The sequence below is a fragment of the Kryptolebias marmoratus genome, linkage group LG21 (assembly GCF_001649575.2).
Source record: "Kryptolebias marmoratus isolate JLee-2015 linkage group LG21, ASM164957v2, whole genome shotgun sequence".
NCBI lineage: Eukaryota > Metazoa > Chordata > Actinopteri > Cyprinodontiformes > Rivulidae > Kryptolebias > Kryptolebias marmoratus.
In genome coordinates this window covers 7,795,885-7,819,266 of record NC_051450.1, presented here as the reverse complement: position 1 = coordinate 7,819,266, position 23,382 = coordinate 7,795,885, and the positions used below count along the sequence as shown (strand labels likewise).

Sequence of the window (23,382 nt, the reverse complement as noted above, 5' to 3'; positions counted from 1 at the left end):
AAAACACCGAGGTCTGGACCTCAGTATTTTTCTGCTGTGTATATTATAAAAAAATTAATCAAAACAACGCTTTTGAGCGGTGTGGTTCTCTGCGTAGCTCCACCAGTTTACTGTAGGAGGCGCTGCAACTGTGTGCAGCTGCAGCCAAACTCAATGTCAACGAAGAAGAGCGCAGCTTTGCTACCTTACTGCTAAAATAAAGACCAGAAGAAGAAGAGCGCCACTTACGGTGAAACACGACCGAGGTAACTTGCTAAAAATATTCTTCTTCAATTCCACGGAGCTGAAGTTGGTTTCCGATTCGGAAAAAAGGCTAAAGGACGATTCCACCTAATTTTTCACTAACTTCAGCATCTTTAATCTACTCTAGTTAAAAAACTACAACACCTAGACACTTCAAACCTGGACCAAAATGTTCTGCACTGATTGCAGAACATTTAAAACCAAGTGTGTGATTTGTGAAACCTTAATCTAATTTGTGAAACCTCAATAAATGGGGATTTTAGCACTTTTATTTTATATCTGGACCACACTAGAACCGGTCTTAAGTTTTGGTCTTCATTGTAACTGATATGAGTGGTTGACCTCAGTATAAACCTAGTCTGTACTTCTTCACAATTTTGTCTATCAATACAACTGAGAAAGTTGTTAAAATACATCCTTTCAAACAGTGCATTACAATGGCTAAAGTCTTATCTGTCAAATGGTAATTGATGCTGCGTTAACACACACCTTATGCGGTAGAGCAACACGCTGACAAAACTCTTGCTTTTACAGAGGTGCGCGCACTGATAATGACCAGTTAATGATCACGATGTTCATATTGTGCAACAACTCATCTCAACTCAACTCCATTTATGCAGCACTTTTCAAATGCAAAGGTAATTTAAAGTGCTTACCAATGCAAAACATAAAAATTAAGAAAGACTACAGAATTCAACAAGCATTACAGACGCCAATGTAGTATGCACCTGCCATCAGGGCACAGATACTGGACCCTTAACCACAGAGTCTGACTACACCTGACGTCACGTCTTGTAAATCTGGGGACCCTGAGAGTGCAGTTCTACATCAATGACATCCTGCACACAAGTTTATGAACTGCCCGGATCATGCTGAGGTCCTACTGGTGTCAACCAGGTCTCCCAATCTTTTCCCTATCCAACATGGGTGGGATCAGCTGACACAAACTCTGATCCAGTGCTGATCTGCTAGATCTGGAGGTCCATTTCCAACAGCTGTGCACCCACTTGCTGCAGGAGAGGATAAATGGCTGTATGACTCTGTTCTGCACAAAATCACTATTTGTATCTAGACCTGGGGGCTGGGGGTTGGGGAGACCAGCAGTGTGCACACAGGAGGTAAAAAAAAATCAGAAATCAAACATAAATCATGCTGCACGCAAATTTGAACTCTACATTTTAATTTTGAAAAAAGTTCAGCAGCAAAGCAGTGAGCTCAGTTTATAGAGAACAGAACGTTGTCTACTAGGATTGTAAACTAAACTGGCACCATTAGACTCAACAGACAGAAATACAGAGCAGGTAGAAATATCAGAAGCTTAGTGAAAAACTTTCTACACATGAGAAGGTAGGCAAACCAAGATACAGATTCTCTCACTGAGAGCTGTCCCTCACATTTACCTCAGGTATGAAACATGGCTTCAGTATACATGTTCAACCCAACAAGAACTCAATTTTATGCAGTTTATTTGATGCTGGTGTTTGAAATACTGCAAAACAAGCATTTTTTTTCACAAATGTTTGTGAATTTTCATTATTTACATTAAATATATAATGTTTAAATTCTCACAGTGATAAAAATTTAATGTGGCAGTGTCCAAAATCTTTTATTCATATTCTTACAAGTGTTTGGTCAGATCTATAATATTCTCATCTGTCTTGCTGCTGCTGACCGTGTCTGTCAGTCACATATTTTAACATATTTCTGCCAAATCTAACTTTAGAACTATGAGCACCTTCAGAGCTCTGTTCTCTGATGTGTCTGAAAGCAGTTCACTGCAGAACCAAGCAGCACCTTCTCAGCCTAGTGTTGTGGTAGGAGATGAGTCTGTTTGACTGGCAGGACTGATGGAGGTGAACATAAAGGAACAAAGACTGCCCACAAAGCTGCAGGAGTCTGGATCAGACTTACAGCAGCGGAGATCTTCCTGATGGTCACACTGGGAGTAGTGGCCCTCAGCACTCCGGTGACTCCATGGTAGTACCTGAAGCACACCGAGGTCTCAGCTGAGGAGGAAAAACAACAAAATGAAGAGAAAATACCAAAAAAAATCAGTTTTCTTTAACCGTCTTTGACTTTCAAATCTTTTCTTTTTTTAAAATGTGCCTGTTCGTGTAAAAAAACTGTCTTGAATGACCATAAAATGAGAATGTACAAGAAATGTATTAGTAGGGATGCACTGATACCAAAAACAGTATTTAGTATCAGTCTGATACAGTGTGTGTACTTTTACTCATTAATGATACCGTGTGTGTACTTTTACTCATTAAACTCACTGATATCACTTTAAGGCAGTGTGAGATTCCCCTTTCAGATGAAAATCAGGTGACAGAGGAGGAGCAATGTCAGCTGTGTGGAGGTATTTTTTGTCCTGTCCTCATCCACACTCCTTATCAGCTGCTTAACAAGCTGCTCAATGAGTAGCAGCTGCTCTCAAAGGAAGGTGTTAGACTAATGCTAGTCTAATGCTTCAAAATAGTGACTCTTTGCCGTCTTGATTTCTGCTTTAAGCTGGATGTCTGTTAAAGAGATGAGTGACAGAAACTTTGTCCAGTGCCCTATTGTTTCTTAATGCTGTTTATATTTCAGCTTTTAGTAACAAAATTTACTGTGGTGAAGTTCATTTAACGTAATGAATGCTTTTTATCGATGACAGGTGTTTTTTTCCATTTGTCATGGAAAAATATCTGTTCAAAATACAAATTTTCAACACACAAATCACCTGCTGGAATAAATTAGGTCTGTAATTAGAGGTTCTACTAACAGCAAGAAGTGTAATTGCATGTATTAGTACTCAAATCAGTACTTAATATTGGCAAGTACTCACTCAATTTGAAAAAATGTGATATTGGTGCATTCCTTTGTATTAATACTGTTAATGTAAAATTTGCATTTCTTTTTGTGAAATGAAGTTTATTGTTTGGAAACATTTTGGTCTGAAATGGGAAGCGGGGGGTGGGGAGGGCAGATAATAGAGAGCACAAACACTTGGGGTACGGATTAAGGTCAGAGTAAAGCTTCATGTTTTTCAAACATATTGAGGCATACAGAAGCACGGAATGAAGGATAATTAGACTTCTGTTAATCTGACTAACAGACGAGCAAAATAATAATAATAATTTCTTTGTGTACAAATGGTTCTTGTTCTCAGTATGGAACCAGTTTAAAATTTGAATCTTTATCTAACTTATTAGGAGGTTGGACAGATGATTATCATTCACTGCCAAAGGTGAGAATGTTTTTGCCTGTGTCAGTGTGTTTGCATATGTCTCTTACCAAAATATGAACCAGAACATGAATTTTGATGTAACTTTGAAACTTTGATTAACGTTCGGAATCACCCCAATTCAAGAAGCCACCACAGCTAATCAACCTTAGCAAACACAACAACTGCTATAACTCAGCCAACATTACTGATATGAAGATAAAAAATTTTTCATTGCACAGGATCTTTACTGAAAACGTTGGTATTAACTATTGGATTCAACCTGGTTTGTCTGTTGGCAAATTATCTTGTGAAGCAGTGATTTTAATGAACCTTTAGAAACTAATCACTGGATGAATATCTCCAACTAAGCAACTTTCAGGGTCAATCCAATTCAAAATGGCCACCATAGCCAACTGACCATAGTCAACACAAAACTTGCTATAAGTAAGTCAATTTTATAAATACTGAGCTAAAACTTGGTGTGGCCTATAACTGACAGACTGATGTGTGCAATGCCCATTTAAGCAGTCCAACTCCATATCTTGTTCTGAGTCTGGACACCCTCGTTCCACCTCACAGCTCAGAGCCTGAATATTGTGACAAGAACAAATGTTTGGGGGAAGCTAAACACTTGATCTAGTTTAGCACCTCCCTCCCCAGGAGAATAAAGCTAACTGCTCAGAAAAAGGCTTCTCCAGCTGTGATATCGAGGTCGGTGTTAGTTCTGTAGGTGGAAACACCTGCATGTCTTCATGCAGATTTGATTTATTGTATTTTCTTGAAAGCATCCACACACGGTTATCTGTGTCCCAGAAGGCAGCAGATGTGCAGTTTTTGTGCCTCCCCCTCCCTCACTGATGCGACGGTAAACAGGCCTGTTACTCCTCCAGAGACAGAAGCACCGTGAGCTCACAGGCAGCGTCAGCTTTCAAAACAGGAAAACAGCATCTGCACTACAATAGGGCACATTAGCATCTAGAAACAGGGTGTGTATGTATGTGTATATATATATATATATATATATATATATATATATATATATATATATATACATACATATATATCGTGTGCATATGTGTGTGCCCATAAAATGCCTCTACTCCCATGGATGTTTGACTCTGTTATTGCTTTTATATATTATTAGTGGTCAATAAAAATGAGGCTTTTTAACTTTTTTTTTTTTCAAAAAACCCCTTTCAGGGACAAAGTGGAATGACATTTCTACAAAAAAATGTCAATTTTAAAAAATGCAATGTAAAATGAGGGGTTGTATAATTAGTCACACCCTTTAAAAGAAGTCCTTATTTAACTCAGAAAAGATTATTTATTGTTAAAGAATAAAAAATAAAAGAAAATCTCGACTAGAGGTTGATGGGTTCCAAAGAGGATTCAACACTGTATGTTACAGTTAAATGGGGGGGGGGAAAAAGTTGGAGGAAGTTAGATGAAAGGTTGTGGTACAAAATGTGGATTACACTTCAGACTGCAACACAATCAAAGACATCAATTGAATTTTCTTGGAAAAAAAACAACTCAATATTTTATTACCCCTAAAATCAAATGTAAGCAATCAAATATTCCACAAATATGCAGGAGACAACGTAAATACAGACGTAAATCATAACTTTACACATATTTTGGGCAATTACATATATAATAATGTTGTGTAATTAGACACCATGATATTACTACAACTGACTACCTTTTGAAGTCATTCCAATTCAAGGTGGCAGCTAATTGACCTTCGCTAATTCCATCAAGGAACGCCTGGACTTTATTTACATTTGTTTTATTTTTGCTTGATGTATTTTTAAACACTGAAAAAAAAGGAGGACACATACAATTCAACACACAAACCCAGGGTATGAGTGTCCAAACGACAGACAGTTATGTTAAAGCAAAAGCAAACTGTTGTAACTGTACATGACAAATTACACCGTGTGGTGACAAACTAACTAAAGTTATTGATAAAACTGATTTCTAATATAAGCTGTTTTTTGTTGGTTGTTTGTTTTACTTACGGTCAGTCAAGTGGGAGCCGCAATCAATTTTCCAAACTATCTGTCCCTTGTGAGATCCACTGATGCCTCGGTTCTTGTAATCCAAAAAGTTCTCAGACAGAGCCTCATCTGAAAAGAGACATGAGACATATGAGACACATGCTGTTCCTCCCCCCAAACCAGAATTTCGTCACACTTTGATAATAAAAGAAATGTCTCAGCTTCCAGAGCTTTTGATTGGTTGAATCTCAAACGGCTTCTCAACTAACTGGACTGTCTGATTAGGAAGCCTCCTGAGTGCCTCTCTTTGGAGGTTTACCAGCCACATCCAACAGGAAGGAGACACCAAAGCAGAACCAGAACTTTCTGGATAGATTATACTGTATATCATCTCTGACCTGGAAACACCTTGGGAACTCCAAGGAAGAGCTACAGTGTTACTTGGTAGAGAGAAGCCTGGGTTTCCTTCCTGACTCTGTGATCCAACCACAGATAAGCAAAAGAACTTGAATGGATGATTATGTTAATGTCAATGGGATAGCCGTCTTGTGCGCATCCTACTAAACTGCTTTAGCTGAAGTTTATATTTTACACTTTATGCAATCATACAACCCAAATTCAGACAAAGTTGGGACATTGTGTGGAATAAAAATTAAAACAGAATGCAATAATTTGCAAATCTTAGAAACCCATATTTTATTCACAATGGAGCACAGTAATCATCAAATGTTGAAACCAAGAAATTGTACCCTTTCTTTTGAAAAAAAAAAAAAAGTTACTTTTGTATCTTATGGCAGCAACACATCTCAAAAACGTTGGGACAGTGTCATGTTTACCACTATGAAGCTCCCCCTCTTTATTTTATAGCAGTCTGTAGACGTTTAGGAACTGAGACCAGTTGCTGGAGTTTTTGGAGAAGATGACCGGGCATATTCTACTAGCTTAATATGGCACTCAAGGTATAGAAGTTACTCAGATATTTATTACATACTTTTAGCTTTGAAATCAAACAAATTGGGATTCTGCCAGCTTTGTGGGGGTCACAGAAATTTTAAAAAGGGCCGTATCCTGCCCTTGGGCTGCTAGTTGAACAGGTTTGATGTAATAGTTAGGGGACAGGATATGGTGTGATGATCTTGTAGATCAGTGATCATTAACTGACAGCATCTACGTTTTTTTCCATTGAACCAAGTACTAAGTATTATTGCACCACAGTCTGACACAGGACTCAGCTGCATTATTGTTAGCAAACTCAAAATTATAATGTTGCTTATTTCATTCAATTTATTTCACATTCTTGTTTAGTATTTGAATAGTTCCTAACATTTCTTTCTTTAATGTTTTTCTACTGATTCACCAAATGTGTCATGCAATAAGAAATTTACCACTTTTAAAGTATTTATACCTTTACCTGGTAAATCTTGGAGTGTTGAGATTTTATTTTTGCCCAGACACATTCAAAATCTTTCACTGTAAGTTAAATCAGCAGCTCTGATACTGCAGACAGTGTTGATGCCAATTGTTACTGTCAAGGTTTTAGGTAAATATGCTGCACAATGTGTATTACTGTGGCACTGAATTTGGTTGACTCCAAAAGTTAATCAAATGTAAATGTACACTTTGTGGGAGTTTGATTAAAATCCATCCAGTGGTTCATGAGATATTTTGCTAACAGACAAGCAGAACTGACACCCAACGGTTATTGACAAAGTCTTCAAAACAATCCCATGAACTCACATGATCTTAGGTCAATATCTGTAAAACTGGCTCAGTCAATTACGTGTGGATACAGTGTACCTGCAGGTATGGTGACATGTTGACTGTTGGCAACTTGACGCACTTCAGGTTATCGTCTGTCCTGATCTGAGGTTTTCAGGTCCAGTTGTTAAGGACCACAAGACATTGTGAATTGTGTCCACATGGACACCAAGTCTAGCTAAAATGTCACTGCCAAAATAAACAGAACGTGGCAGATCAGGTATCACTTGGAATAGGTGCATAAGTGTTCTGTTGTTCCAATGCAATGTGAGGGAACAAATGCTCTTGGCAGTGTAGATGGTAACTGGCCTTGGATCTGCTAGAATACAAAATGTTTTTTTTCACCATCTCAAGATCAAGTCAGTTCTGAACCAGGGTGTTGTTAAGATCCTGGCTGGGTAACCTTCAGCGGATGCCAGTGGATACAGAGAGCAAAGAAAAGTGTCAGTCAGATAGAAGCTGTGTGTTACCACAGGGAGCATCTTTTGTATAGTCTTTTCTTGTCTGGTTTTTGGACTATGTCAGCTCGTGTCAAAGTTTTCTGTGGCCTCCAGCTTTAACAACACAAATCAACTTCCCGAGGAAATGAAATTGGTAGGGGTTTGTGTACCTGTGGCCACACCTTTTTAGTCTCTGAAAACTGAGTAAAGTGTGAATCTGTTAAAGAAGTCCTTTCAGACGAGAAGCGGAATGGAATTAAGGTCAAAACTGGGTGAACTAAGGTCATTGGACTCATACTAATCTGTATTAGTGCCACTGAAGATAAGGTCTTGTCAACCAAAGAGTACCACCGTATGTCCAGTGTACAAGATTAAGATTGGAGTCCTTTGTTTGCATGCACTGGACTGGACTTTACAAAACAAAGCCAGACAAAATTTATGCCAAGTGCGTGTATTTTTTTCCAGGTACTCCAGTTTCTTCCTTCTGACCAAAAACATGCATGCTAGGTAAATTGGTAACTCTAGATTGTCTCTAGGTGTGAGTGAGAGCATGAATGGTTGTTTGTGTTGTTTATCTCAATGTGACCCTATGATGGACCTGTAACCTGCCCAGGATGTACCCCGCCTCTCGCACAGTGGCTGCTGGAGATAAGAATGAGCTGACCGGCAACACAAAAAGGAATAAAAACAGGTAAAGGAAATGAATGGATAGATGGATTTATGCATTGTTCATGTTTATTACACCACTTTGCCTCAGCTAATTTCAAATCAGCTTTGGCTCAGAAGAGATGGCAGCATTTCTAGATGGTGATCACATATGGCTTCTTCTTTGCATGAGAGTTTTATTCAGTTTAATCACAGCCAGCATTTGTGGATGCCACAGCAAGCTGTGTTTACAGGCAATAATTTTGGAAGCAATCAAACTCTCACAGAACCATCCATTCTAGAGTCAGACCTGTTTTTAATGCAGTGTTGCCTGAGACCCAAAGATCACAGACAACCAATATCAACTCTCAGCCTTGTCCTTTGAGCTCAGAGATTTCTCCAGATTCTTGAAATCTTTTGATGATATTACAAACTGCATTTGATGGGATATTCAAAGCCTCCCAATTTTCCACTGAGAAACATTATTTTCTAATTGTTCTACTATTCCACTACTTTTTCAACATAATTTTTAAGACTGGTGAACTACTCACCATCTTTACTTCTGAGATTCAGCCTCTCTTAAATGCTCTTTTTATACCCAGTCCTTTCATTGATCAGTTGCCAATTCAAAAAATTTGTTGCAAAATGCTCCTCTAGCAGTTTCTTATTTATACCACTTGTCCCAACCTTTTGATGTTTTGCTGCCATAAAATCAAATTGACCTTATTTTTTCCCCCCAAAATGTACAATTTCTCCATTGTGAATGTAGGTTTATTAGATTTTCAAATCATTGCATTTGGTTTTTCATTTCACATGCTGTCCCAACGTTTTTGGAAGTCGGGTTGTAAAAGTCTTACATTATACATTGTGTACATATATAAATCCATGTACTAAAGTGCAGGCTCAGAGCGAATTGGTATAATCTTCAGTTTGTGTAAAATGAAGGGATTTTTCCTAATAAATAAACTGAACAGTAAATTTCTTTGCTAACTAAATCCATATCTCTGACAGTACCTTGTTAGGCAACTTGTTTCAATTTTATTTCCTAAGATCTTTAGCTTTATGCTTGTAATATCTCTGGCACACTAATGTGATGACCCCCTCAGTGACAATCACTGCTGATTATTATTATCAGGGGGATTTAATGTTGAGAGCTTGTGGGATTAGAAGAACCCACTTACCAACAAGATACATTCCAATCCAGTCTCCAGCGTCCACTTCCTCCTTGATGTCCCATGTGATGACCAGGTCTTCAGACTGCCCGATCACATAGTGGGCGGAGCTGACGGTGAGTGTGGAGCGAGTGTCTGGTGAGACCAGATCAGTGTCACTAGTGGAGCGGGGTAATGCCAGCGTGAAGGCGTCCTGGTTCAGACCGTTGACAGCGTAGGTCTCGGGGCTGTAACTGTGGCGCGTTGCATCCTTAAAGCGTTGGCGGGTCGGGGTGGCCATGGCAGCCAGGCTCAGGAACCGGTTCTGGTACAGGTTCTGCAACAAAACACATGACAAGATGTTTCTGCCTTTTTATAAAGGTGAGAGGATCATTGTCTGGGCTAAAGGTGAGAGGATCCCTACCTGATCTGAACAGTAAAGTAGTTTCAAATAACAGTTCAGCATGTATTGATCAACTGTAAGGATTTTGTATTGTGGTTTCAACACTTCTAAAACATATCCCTGTAATAATAATACTAATAATATGTTATAATGCATTGTTATATTTTAGTTTGCCCCTGATTCAAACAGACAAATATTCAGAAGAACACTGAATAAACCATGATTGGTGCGTCAGGTATGATTGACCCCTTATTGCCTGAATTTATTTACAGTTATATAAGAACTAAAATATTTGTGGTTAGGTAGAGATTGTTAGTTTGAATATAGCACATGCAATAAATATACATTTAGGTTGGATGCAAATTACCTGGATTAGGCATATTTAGGTATATTAGTAATTAGACTTTCCAAAATCAGGTAAATTATTTTATTGATGCTGATATTAATGTTGTTTGGGAATTGAAATTAGATGAAGGCAAATACTTCCAATATGATCCTTGGTATGTGTAGAATATGCATTAACAAGCATTAGTGGGCACCTCGGACCGGAAGCATTTTGAGGCAAATTTGCGACAATAGTCTAAAAGGGGTTAAGTTTACAGTTAAAAGATGAATATAACAGCCAAAACATCATTTAGTAGTTTGTCAATGTGATGAGTAGCTGAAAGAAAGCTGTTCCCTCTATCAGTCTTAATGCAGCCTGTAGGTGAACCTCTACTCCAACAGGCTCCACTCCTCCCAGGTAAGGTCCTGACTCTTGTTTGTGCTTATGCACCAAATATCAGTTCAGATTACTTGGACTTCTTGGAGTCTCTGGATGGTTGATGATCGATTTTGCAACCATATCACCAGACCTGGGGCCTATGTTTTGGACTCTCAGGTAAAAAGAGGGGCAGAGCTGTCAACTGATCACCACCTGGTAGTGAGTTGGATCTGGTGGAAGGGCAGGCTGTCAAACAGACCTGGTAAACCCAAACGAGTAGTGAGGGTGAACTGGAAACCACTGGCAGAGCACCCTGTTTGAGAAATCTTCAACTCACACCTTCAGGAGAGTTTCACATGTCACAGGAGAAGTCTGGGACATGATATATGATATTGTGATACTGTTAATTTGCACATGCAGCTATTAAAGAAAAGATGAAAAGATGGCTCCTGTTCAGACTCAACAGCTGTTCCAATGGCCAAGATGTTTTATAGTCACACATTAACACATGCTGATATGAATAAACCTGATTGGAATGTTGGGTTACTTCTCTCATTTAAAATGACCTGAGATATGAAAATAAATATTCTGATTGTGTAACGAGGGTGTTACCATGTGTAAACTGTGATCGTGGCACATTGCCGTGTTATTATCATCACATCCAGCTGTGAGACAGTTGAGTCTCCTGGAATCTCAGCTCAGATCAAAGACTGCTCCCGTTAGAACCAGCGTCAGGGCTCAGCTCTGTCAGATGACAGTGATTGTTCTAAGGCCGAAGGCTTTCAGTGAGCAGCAGCTGCCTGCCAGCTAACTCTATAGGCCTGAATAATAATGAAAACCACTGTTCGCTAACAGCAGTCATTGTTAATTATCATAAACATTTAGATTTTTTTTTAATCACTCACTGCCAAAGGCGATGAAGACAACTATGGTTTTGTCTTTGTCTGTCCATTTAACTGTACCATTAGCAAAATATCTCTCTGAACCACATTCAGAAAGTAATTACTGGATGTACATCTACAATTGAATAACTTTTGGAGTCAAGTCGATTCAAAATGGTCACCACAGCAAAGCAATTTTAGCAAACACAAAACTAGATATAACTTGGTCAATTTTACAGATATTAAGCTAAACTTTGAAGCGTTAGTAGCTGAGACGGATCCATCAAATTATACTTTGAGCACAAACTGACCGCAGAACATCTGCGTTTAAAACTTTGCCATTATCCATTGAAATCAGCTCAGTTTGTTTGTAAGCAAAATAGCTCATGAACCACTGGACAGATTTTAATGAAACTTTCAGAAAATAATCACAGGGTTAACAATTACATCCAAATAAGTTTTGGACTCTTTCCAATTCAAGATGTTCGCCACAATCATTGGACATTAGACAACATACAAATGGCTGCAACTGAGCCAATTTTACAGATATTAAACCAAAATTTAGTCACTGAGCATCATCCCCAAAACATACTTTGTGCACAACACAGCATGCACCATTTTTGCTTATACCGTTGGCATTAATTGTTAGTTATTTCTGTTTGTCTGTTAGCAAGTGTCTCATGAGCCAGTGGATGGATTTCCATGAAACTCTGAGAAAAAAATAATGGATGTACATCTACAACTGATTAACTTTAGGAGTCAACACATTCCAAGATGGCCGCCACATCTAGCCTACCCAAAAATGACAATAACTAATCACAGATCACAATTACAGATACTGAGCTAAATTTGGTGTGGTTTTAACTATGAGTCATTAACAACAAATGCTCCAAGCGTCAGCACATCATGTGAGATGCTGCAGTATGCCATAGGATTGTGCAGAATCAAGGTTGGACCAAAAGGGCTACAACTGTCATTTCCCAACATAAGACGATCTTAGTCTAAACCTCTGAAATGAAAAATGGCAGGGAATATGCATTCCCAAAAGGACTTTAATTAACCAAATGATTTGACTAAATATATTTTGGAAGCATGAGGCTTTAGAGCCTCATGACGTCTGAAACATACCTGGAGCCATGTGCATGTAAGGAGGAAATAGAGATGGGGAGTGGTGGTGGGTGACTGTGATGGGAAAGGATGGGGGGGCACTGACCTTGAAACTACAGAGCTGCATCAGCATAATGACCAGTGAAGCCAAAGCAGAGCAAAACCTGAGGGAAGTGGGACAAGAAGGAGAGAGGGTGGGTTACAATCTACCGAAACAAGCAGCAGGTCAGCCTCAGGTCAAAGGAACAATTAACACCATCATACTTCATTTGTGCCACATTCAAATATGAAGAACTGAGAAGGAATGGAAGGCTAAAAGGACAAAGATGTTGAAATACAGAGGACATACAGACTGAGCAGACACATCGTTATATGATAGTGAGCTCACATCATCTTCAACAAAAACATTTCACTGCACATGCATCTATATCTGGTCACATGTTCCTGCAAAGAAATAGGATATTTTCTTTCTTTGCAAGAACATGTGACCATCTATTGAAAGCTCAGCTCATCACTTTAATGTCATCACTTTAAATACAATAACCGTAACACAGTCAGTTTGCAGACATTTCTAATGGAGAGGAAAAATGAAGAAAAGTAAAGACAGATCTCACTGGGCTGCGACTAGATGGAGCCGCAGAACATAACTGAGTCTCTTCCACAGTGCTTAGATTATCTTCAATTTTCAGCTGCAGTCTCAATCAATTCTGAGTGTTTCTGACCAGAGAACCATGCAGCTATGTTTTGAGCAACCTATTTTTGAAAAGCAAAGCCTATTTTTACAGCTTGCAAAACTGTACTCTAGGCCGTGTACATTATTTTGTTGCCCTTTTCAGCCACAACCACATTGGCCCGCATTGTACCCACCTTGGCAGCCACCCCCAAGTTTATCATTTTATCTGCCGGAGACTCTAGTAGATTAACAATTAATCTTTTCAAATGAGGAAAGGCAGATTTGCACTTGTTTTTTAATTATTTTTTTATGTTCAGCATGGTTACACCTGGAGATTTGGGGCTGTAGCCTCAAATGTTTTCTGTCAGCGGTGATCTCCCCTGCTGGAGTCAAAATACAGCTTTAGGGCTCCTGGGACGAGTCAGAGAGTCAAAATTCAAGTGACCAGACTGCGAACCTCGGCAAGTCATATGAGGAAATTGAGCACATTAGTAAACACTTTCAAACATTTTGCGGAGCTTCACGAAAGCCATTCACCAACTAGACTCAGTGTGAAACTGGATTAACCTGAAGACAACTTGTTCCACCAAATTGAGTACAATCAGTCAGACAGATTCCAACAGTTAGAGGTTCTGTAGGACATCACAATTATACTGCATTTCATTTTCTGAGAAAGGACTTGATCTTTTTCTGGAGTTTATCAAAACAACACCCTGATTTAATATATTTTGTTTTAAATAGCAATAAAAAAAACGATATGGCACTTTGCTGATGACTACACTTTACCCTCCCCAGGACCTTTTAGAATGTGTCTGGATTGTGTGGATTTAGAAAACGTTCTGTTTGAAATAACAATAGGTTCTCAAATTTGCCACATTTGCTTATAAGAACTTGAAACAACTCATTAGCAATAATTCAAGTGCCATAGTAAAACTGAAGTACAAATACATGAAGCACAATGTGATGCACATGTATAAATAAACACTTCATAAAGACAAGTTTTGCACATATCATGAAGCCCCGGTGAACACACTAATGAAGTTGGTCCCAAAAGTAAAGTATGCAAACATTGTTAATAAGCAGATTAACAAAGATCCTCATCAACCATTACAGTATTTTTTTTATCCATTTCTAACTATTTTTTATCTCTCTGTAACAGTCAAATATAAATATGCTATTGACTATCATTTTAAGATAAATTTGATTTCTGTCAGTCTTCTCAAGATTTTAAAGGTCCACAAAACTCTAGGCAACATCACTGGACGTGGCGGCAAGACAAAAATTGCTGACAAACTTAAGAGATGGATAATACAATTGGTAACCAAGGAGCCCAGAACACCTTCAAAAAAATTTGCTACACTTCAAGGTCAAACTACATCAGTTTCAGATCACACCATCTGTTTGAACCAAAGTTGAGCCAAAGAAGATGACTGAGGAGGACACCATGTTGAAAACAAATCAATAAAAGCAAGACTTTGGACAAAATGCTTATTGACAAGCCACAAAGCACAATATGCAAAATGTGCTGCCTAGTGAGGGAAAGCTTGGTTTCAGTCATGGATTATAAGTCTTCTAATAGGATAATGACTCAAAACACAGCCTAAAACACCCAAGAATGGTTCAGAACCAAACATTGGACTATTCTGAAGTATCCTTATGAGTCCTGATCTAAATCCTGTTGAACATCTGTGGAAGGAGCTGAAACAGCTAGAGAATGAACCCTTCAAACCTGAGACAGATGGAGCAGTTTGCTCACGAGGAGCGAGACATAATAGCAGAAGTCTCAGAGAGAATTACAGAAATCCCCTGAATGCAGCGATTGCGTCAAAAGGTTGTGCAACAAAAAATTAAGTTCAGGTTACCATCCATTTTGTGAAGGCCAGTTTCATTAGTTTGTTTTTAAAACAATTCTGTCAAATCAAAATTCAAAAGCAATGACTGATATTAAAATTAGTTGGAATTTTGTCTTTTTTTTCTTGTTACTTTCGTCAGTAGCAAGTTGTTTCTGTGACCTTGCTGGGTTTTTATTTCGTAACGACAGGATACAAACAAATGTGTTTGCGTCTGTAAATGGCTAGAGCATCAAATCTGAGCTCATGTACCAGTGTGAGAACAAATTATTAATAGTTACAATTACTCATACAATTATTCAATCAAAATTAACTTAGCAGGTGTAAAAAATCAACACTTTGACCATGTTAATCTAATACTCAAAAGCGTGAATACATACAGACGCTCTCACATTTTGCTGTGTACAAGTGTCCTAACTTGTTGGTGACTCTTCTCTGCAGGACTTGGAACAGAAGGCAGCAGGACTTTTCATCTGTAAGGATTCTTCATTTCTGAACTGATACTGTCATGATTATCATTTCAGTGCACATGTAACACAGACAGTGTATGAGGTAGTCTGGAGAGCCTCTGGTGGAAATGAGCTCATTCAGAATGGCAGACTAATGGTCCCCCAGACCACTCTGAGTCAGCCGAGCTTCAGCTTATTGCTCTCCTCAGTAAGTTACCACAGCTATGATCTAATCATCTCTAGCTACGTGAACCTTTGACTCTACAGCTGCTCTCTGTTCCATTTCTAATGAAAGTAGAACAGTTCTTTAAGAGTTTCGTGAAAAATACACTGAAAATACAACCTCAATTACTACAGACCAAACTACCAGAATGAGGCAACTAACGCTTTACGTTGGTCACTGTAACAGCATGAACACTGCCAGGGCAGATGTGGTCCAAGAACTAGACATGGCTGTCTATAATGAACTTACACTTTGTAAATCATGTTGTTGGAGGTAGCTACAGTGAAATTGTGTTATATAGGTAAAAGTAAAGTAACATTTATGTGGTAAGTGTGAATGTGAGCTCTATAATACGAAATCTTCTAAGGATACAGTGAGATTAGGATGTGGGCTGTACCACTGAGCTAGAATGACAAACCCCAGTACAATAAGTGCTAACAAGACACTCATTAGCGCCACCATTTTGAGAAGAGCTATCTGTAGAAACATGGGCATCCATAGTTACTGCCTGAATGGCAGCAGACCATCATTATTGGAGTAAAGAATCTAAACTCAGTGAAGTAGACCAATGTTTTGTTATTTATTGTTATGGTCATTGGAACCAGCACTCAGTCTTTGTCTATTAGAAAATACTTTATGAATCAATTAAATTTTTGCTAAAGAGATAAATTTGTGAAATGGCTACTGATTATAGGTACCAGCTCTCCGACCCTACACAGAACAAGTGTGTAAAAGAAAATGTATGTATATATGTACTGTATGTATGTATGTAGGTAGGTATGTAGTCCAAATGGATATGGAGAACTGGATCATTTGAACTTGATAAGTGCAGCCAAATGATGTCCAAATTAGGCAACGGATCACAACTGAATGAGTTAAACTACCTGAGGTCAACATTGCAGATGTTGGGCAGCAACAAATACCTTGGAATCTCACAGACAACCAGCAATGAATTTAGCCACAACCAAGTACCTACGGAGAGTAAGGCAGGTCTTGAAGAGCCATCTGAATGGTAAGAACAAAATCCAAGCCATCGGCACATATGCAGTGCCAGCTGTCAGATACCCTGCTGGTATAAAAACCTGGCCAAAAGAGGAGATAGAAGCCAATGACATCACAACAAGAAAGCTCCTCACAATGTATGCAAGGCTGCACCCCAAGTCCAGCACCCTGAGACTGTAAAGTAAGAGAAAGGAGGGAGTCAGAGGACTAGTGAGCATCAGAACCACTATACAGGATGAAACAAGCAAGATCCTGAAGTACATAAGGAGGAAAGCTCCCAACGATAAACTGCTAAGCTAATGTCTCAGACACCAGAAACTCAATGTGAAAGGGGAGAAAGAGGAACCATGATGGAAAGATAAGCCCCTGCACTGCATCCACCACAGGCAGATTGAGGAAGTGGCTGATATCAGCTAGTTCTACCAGTGACTAGAGAAGGCTGGACTGAAAGACAGCATAGAGACACTAATCATGGCAGCACAAGAATAGTAGAGGCCATGGTCTGTCATACCAGGCAGGACCCAAGATGCAGGCTGTATAAATATGCCCCTGAGGCAGTCCAGCACATAATAGTGGGGTGTCAGATGCAGGCAGGCAAAGCATGCATGGAACACCATAACCAAGTGGCTGGAATAGTGTACAAGTATGAACTGGAAGTCCAACAGTCAAACTGGGAGACTCCACCAACAATGGTAGGGAATGGGAGGGCTAAGACACTGTGCGACATCCAGATCTAGACTGTCAAACATGTGATGTATAACCAACCTGACATTGTGGTAGTTGACAAGATACAAAGGAAGGCAGTGGTGATAGATGTAGCAGTCCCAAGCGACTGTAACATCAGGAAGGAGCACAAGAAGTTTGAGAAATATCAAGGGCTGAAAGAGGAAATAGAAAAGATGTAGAGCTTCAAGGCCTCAGTGGTACCAGTGGTTATTGGAGCACTTGATGCTGTGACCCCAAAACTAGAAGAGTGGCTCCAACAGATCTCAGGAACAACCTCAGAGATCTCTGTCCAGAAGAACTCAGTCCTAGGAACAGCTAATATAGTCTGCAGAGCCCTCAAGATCCCAGACCTCTGGTAGAGGACCTGAGTTTGATGTGAAGTAGAACATCTTATTCTACAAAATAAAAGTCCAGTTGCTTTGTTTGTTTGTTCAAGAGCTAACAGATCATGCAAGATATTGCAATACTGCACAAGATTGTGAATAATGTTACTTTTAAGGTTTGACCAAAATGGCTGTAACTCAAACCAAGATAATCTTAGCCTAAAACTCTGGCATGGAAGGTGCCGGCCTTTAATTCTAAACAGTCATTGAACTACTGACAGAAACTATTTGGAAGAGTTTATCCAGTCTCCTATAAATATTGAATACTTACTTATCTTTACTAATAGTTCCCTAAACATACAGTGTGGCCACCTCTGCCTTTGATAGGAACCAGTCGCCAGCCCATAAGCCGAGCTCTTTGGGCTGCCAGCTCAGAGAAATGCTCGTGAACACATGGTGTTAAATGTGGACGTCTAACAGGAGAAATGTGAGGACAAGGACAGAACTACAGGAGATCTGTGGCTGTCACAAGACCAGGATCCATTATCGGCTGCCTGAGCTGGACCAGAGCCAACCACTGCAGAGCTCCAATTAAATTAAAGAGACACCAACAACCAGCTCCATCCTCTGCTGGCTGCAAGCTTTTCACTATTATTTTTGCTATTGGCTGTGTGTGTGTGTGTTTGAGTGTTAGAAAAATATCTCATCCCCCACTGGACAGATTTTAAGGAAACTCATCGATAATAATCATTTGCTGTTCATCTTCAACTAATTGTCTTTTGAAGTCAACCCCATTCAACATGGTCACCACAGCCAACTGACCTTTTGGAAAAAAAAGCACAAAACAATCCCCACAAAAATGTATGAGGTCTATTTACAGATCGAAAATGAGTTTTGTTCGTACGATCCCCAGCACGTATTCTGAGCACTAACAGATGGCTCAAGATCTGTCTTTAAAGTTTTACCATGACAATTGGGATCCACTTTGTCTGTTAGCAAAATATCTCAGGAACCATTGGACACATTTGAATAAAACGTTCAGGAAATTATCAGTGGATGTACATCTACAACTGATTAACTTCTAGAGCCAACCCAAATCAAGATGGCCCCCTCAGCCAAATCACTGTAGAAAACATAAAATGGCTAAAATCCAGTCAATTTTACAGATTATTGAGCTAATATTAGTGAGATTGTAGCTGACAGCTAATCATAACACAAACTTCTGAGTGCTACTCATTGCATGTGATCTTTGTTTAAAATTTGCATTAGCTGCTGGAGTCAACCTATTTGTCTGTTAGCAAAATATCTCATGAACCACTAGGACTATTTATTTGAAACTTTCATAAAGTATTCATTAGATGTGCATCTAAAACTGATTACCTATTGGAGTTATTCCAATCTAAGGTAGCCAACACAGCTAAGTGACACCAGCCAACACACAAACGGCTGTAACTCAGTCAGTTTTGCAGATATTGAGCTGAAATCTAGTGCAGTAGTAGCTGAGAGTCATTCGTACCACATACTCTGAGCACTAACGGATCGTGTTATTTTCAAGGTTTGACCAGAACAGCTTCACCTCCATCATTTCTCAACGCAAGATGATTTTAGTTTGACAACCCGGTGGATGACCTGCATTTCTTCAAGGACTGTCAGGCCTTTGATTCTGAATAATCTCTGATTGGGGTGGAATATAGACAAATAATGCAAAAAAAATTAAAATAAAAAAATGTTAGTGATCAGTGAACATTTAGCAAGTCAATGTTAGGCTAAAAGTAAAAACTATGTTAATTTTCTAATCTAATTTTATAAGGATGTCCAATCTGTGTCAGTATTATTTTGGACAATAAGCTGCTGTAGTTGTTTATTTTCTGTGTTGATTCCCTGATAATAAAACAGAGTGAAACAAAAACAAAAAAACCCCATGATGGGGTGTTTTTTTTTTTGTTTTTTTTTTTTAAGAGGATTTCACGTTGGGAATCCTCACACAAAGAGAGGAGGGAACCCGCTTCTCACACTCTCAGTAAATCCCAAACCAGGAGGGCGACATCTCCTTTAACAGCCCCCCTCCCCTCCTCCATTCCAAACCTCCGTCCACAAACATTCACCTAAAACGTTCCGCCGCTTTCTCACCCACCTCACCCTGTTTTTATCAAACCCAACTGCGAATCCGCTCGGTCCGGGATCCGGTCCGTGGTTCGGCTCACGTGGGAGAGCTCTGAGGATTATGTCAACATCTGGAGTAACCGTGTTCGGGGTCGTGACTAGTTCTAAACGTGGGCCCGGGAGCACCTTCCTACAGGACACAGACGAACCCAGCCAGTCTGCCGAAGGAGCTTCCGGTTCTGTGCTGGCACCTAAAAAAACGGTTCGGTTCTACGGGCAGAGCACGATGCGGGCGATAGCGATGAGCTCACATCATCAACAACATTACACAGCAACAATGGAGACAGCCTACCTGGAGCAGAATCACCTGCCCGTGGATCATTCTCCGCAGCTGGGGAGGGGAAACGACACTCTGCTACTGTCCACCGAGGTCCATTTGGACGGGAAAAGGCGAACGGAACCAGCAGAACCAGCGTCGATTTAAAGAGGCTGGAGTCACAATCTCTGTTCTTGTTTGTGGACCACTGTCAAGCTAGGCGGACAGGACAAAAACACTGTTTCCTGTTCCTTTTAACCATCACAGAACCGGAACCTATATGTCGTTTTGGTTATTATTTGTGTCACGTCGGACATTATAAGCATAATTAACCCCTGAAAAACACTTCCCTGTTTTTTCTATCTTTCGATTAGATTCCTAAAAATAAAGGAACGACATTACACTGAAGGTTTCATTTCCGGTTGCGCTGACAATTTTCCGCATTGATGGAGATGGGTACCAGTGGCTCTCAGCCAATCAGAAAACGGGCTTTCAGCCTCGCGTGCGCTGCCTCCTCTTCCTCCAGCATCCAACCCCTCCCTCCCCTCCTCAGCATGATGAGAGATGATGAGAGACACAGCGGGGTGAACGTGCTAAAATCAACTCATCTTTTACTTTGAAGGCTCATTTCAGCTAATGACACACTTTAAATGGCTTCAAGAAACAAACGAGGAATGCATATCGCCCGCCACCTTTCGTGCCAGTTTTAGACTGAGATCATCTTATGCTGAAAAATGATTGAAGTTGTAGCTGTTTAGGTCAAACCTCATAGAAAAATGTGCACAATCTTACACATGTGCACTTTTAGTTGCAGTCAAACTGAGCTCTGAGGGTTTGTGAGGACGCGACTAGCAAACTGTGTGTCAGTTTGGGGAAATCACAATCTAATTTTATCTGTTCAGCTTACGAAATTGCATTCAAGGCCGTGCACAGTTATTGTAATGTCCACCTCCATCCACATTGTACCCACCTCAGCTCATTTTGTACCCACTGTGCCATCCAGCCGGTCAGTCGGCAAAGTCCTGAGCCTCTGCGACTCACGTTGAGAACATCTGCAAAAGTTGGGGGAGACTTTCTGAAGCAGTGCCTGAAGTAAGCTGATACTCACTGGTACATAGTTCTAGCACCTTAAAAAATTTAGCTTTCCATCACTTTTCATAACGAACCGCCACGCAGGGGTGGAAATTAGCACCCGCCACCGGCCAAATGCGGGTAAATATTTGAAGTGGCGGGTGAATTTGATCAACACACACAGCACTGTGGCGGGTTGGCAATTTGAACAGAAAAGGTGTTATTTGTCCTCTTGACATATAGGGGGCGGCAATGTGCTCGAGTTGCTGCTAAATGCAAGAAGGATAAAAGTTTAGCAGACACTCTTTACCAGTTGGTGGCGGTATTGATTCCTTCAGTTGTTTACCAACCACCAATAAAAATCAAGAAGAAGTAGAACCAATTTGAGGAGTAGCATTAGCAATGTGGTGGAACATTTCGGGAGTTAAGCGGGTGCCAGACAACAAAAATGTTTTTCAAGAGTAGTCGAAGGAAGAACCGAAAGTTAAACAACGTTTTTTTTAACTAAATCAATGACGTCATGACGTCATGACGTTGGTCAGTGTGCGTTCGCGCCTACGGCCGGTGTTCTGACGATGTGTGCATCCTCGTCAGATTTTCCTACCGTAGCACGGCTAAACAGCGATGTCTAACGGTCGGTGCTACCCGTTAAAAACTGCTACCGTCATGTTTACAAATCGAAAACTATCCCGGTTTGCGTTAATGTTAAATATCATCGGATACTGAAGTGGAAGCTTAGGAGTTATGCTTAGCATAGCATTGGAACAATTTATATCCCCAACGAAAACCTTTCTAAAATCACAAAAATCACTTCCTTCATCAGAATATCCTACCTGTTAAATATAAGCAGGTAGCACAAATAGATCTATGCATTAAAAGCAGCAAGTGTCTGAAAAACATTACAACTTACATACAAAAACTTACAAAAGCACAAAAAAATACTTCAAAAACACTCCACAGAAATAAATATCACTTGTCTGAATTTTTAATGTACAGATATGCATCTTTTAATGGTTTAAAAAAAAAAGAGAAAAAAATTGTTATTTCCATGCAGTGTCCAGAAAGAGGTGTTGTTCAGCTTGTAGGGCACCACAACTGCTTCCACCCACCTAGATCATCATCAAAATATGAAATAACTTTTTGTCACAACAAAAAATAGTGGCTGGTAAAAAATCAAATTTTTAATTTCCACCCCTGCCGCCACGTCTCATAAACCTGGCGGTACTCAGCTTCAGTTTCACCAGCTGAAACCAAACCCTATAAACTACACGACTCACAGGAAATTGGTTGAAAACAGGAAGTCGCGACTTGCTGAGGACTGCTTCTGGTTGGGTCAGATTTAAGGGATCGGGGGATGCATGATGCCTAAGGAACAATGATGGGTTAAAAGTTAGGGACAAAGAGGCACAGCTTACATCACCCAATGCAAAGCATCGGACAAAGCGGTGTAAAGCACGCCACCACTGGACTTTGGAGCAGTGGAGACGTATTCTCTGGAGGGACAAATCACGCGTCTCTGTCTAACAATCTGACAGATGAGTCTGAGTTTTGCAGTTGCCTGAAGATCAGTACTTGTCTGACTGCATTGTGCCAAGTGCAAGTTTGGTGGAGGGGCTATTATGGTGTTTAATATTTTATATATATATATATATATATATATATATATATATATATATAAACAGTTATCACAAAATCAGTGTCTTTTCAAGCATAGGTCAAAAACCATACCTGCATTCTTACTCATGGTTCAGCATCATCCTCACTCATACCACAACTACCACAAACCATCATAAAAACAATAACAAAACCAAAAATGTCAGACTACGCACTACCGTTTTGAACAAATAAAACAAAAAGTAAAAAGGAGCACATAAAACAAGGCAGCTGGGAAATTTTGTTTAACCACCTACGAAAAAAATTATACGCACACACAAAAACACCCAACTTGCCTTAATTTTTCAACATTATTGCTTGGCCACTGAAAGCTAAAGGTGGACAATAATAAGGCAGTCCTTCATCACATCAACTGTTTAGTTTCCTTTTGCGGGAAAAAGTCCAACTGACGTTGTGTTTTACAGCTGAATGGAAAAACTGAACAACAGTCCCT

At 39.7% G+C, this 23,382-nt stretch overlaps 1 protein-coding gene across 2 annotated transcripts in view; it reads right to left on the bottom strand.

The window, feature by feature from the left end:
- Window positions 1-20,518, bottom strand: part of LOC108234712 (E3 ubiquitin-protein ligase HECW1) — a 77,248-nt gene extending 56,730 nt beyond the window's left edge. For both annotated transcript variants that reach the window (XM_017414101.3, XM_017414103.3), the window contains exons 1-5: window positions 20,241-20,518; window positions 12,646-12,703; window positions 9,476-9,782; window positions 5,473-5,580; window positions 2,155-2,249 (exon numbers count right to left, since the gene is read on the bottom strand). In XM_017414101.3, the coding sequence (XP_017269590.1) occupies window positions 2,155-2,249; window positions 5,473-5,580; window positions 9,476-9,782; window positions 12,646-12,672 (537 nt within the window). In that variant the 5' untranslated portion in view covers window positions 12,673-12,703; window positions 20,241-20,518. The remainder of the gene's footprint in view (window positions 1-2,154; window positions 2,250-5,472; window positions 5,581-9,475; window positions 9,783-12,645; window positions 12,704-20,240) is intronic.
- Window positions 20,519-23,382: the final 2,864 nt, after the last annotated feature.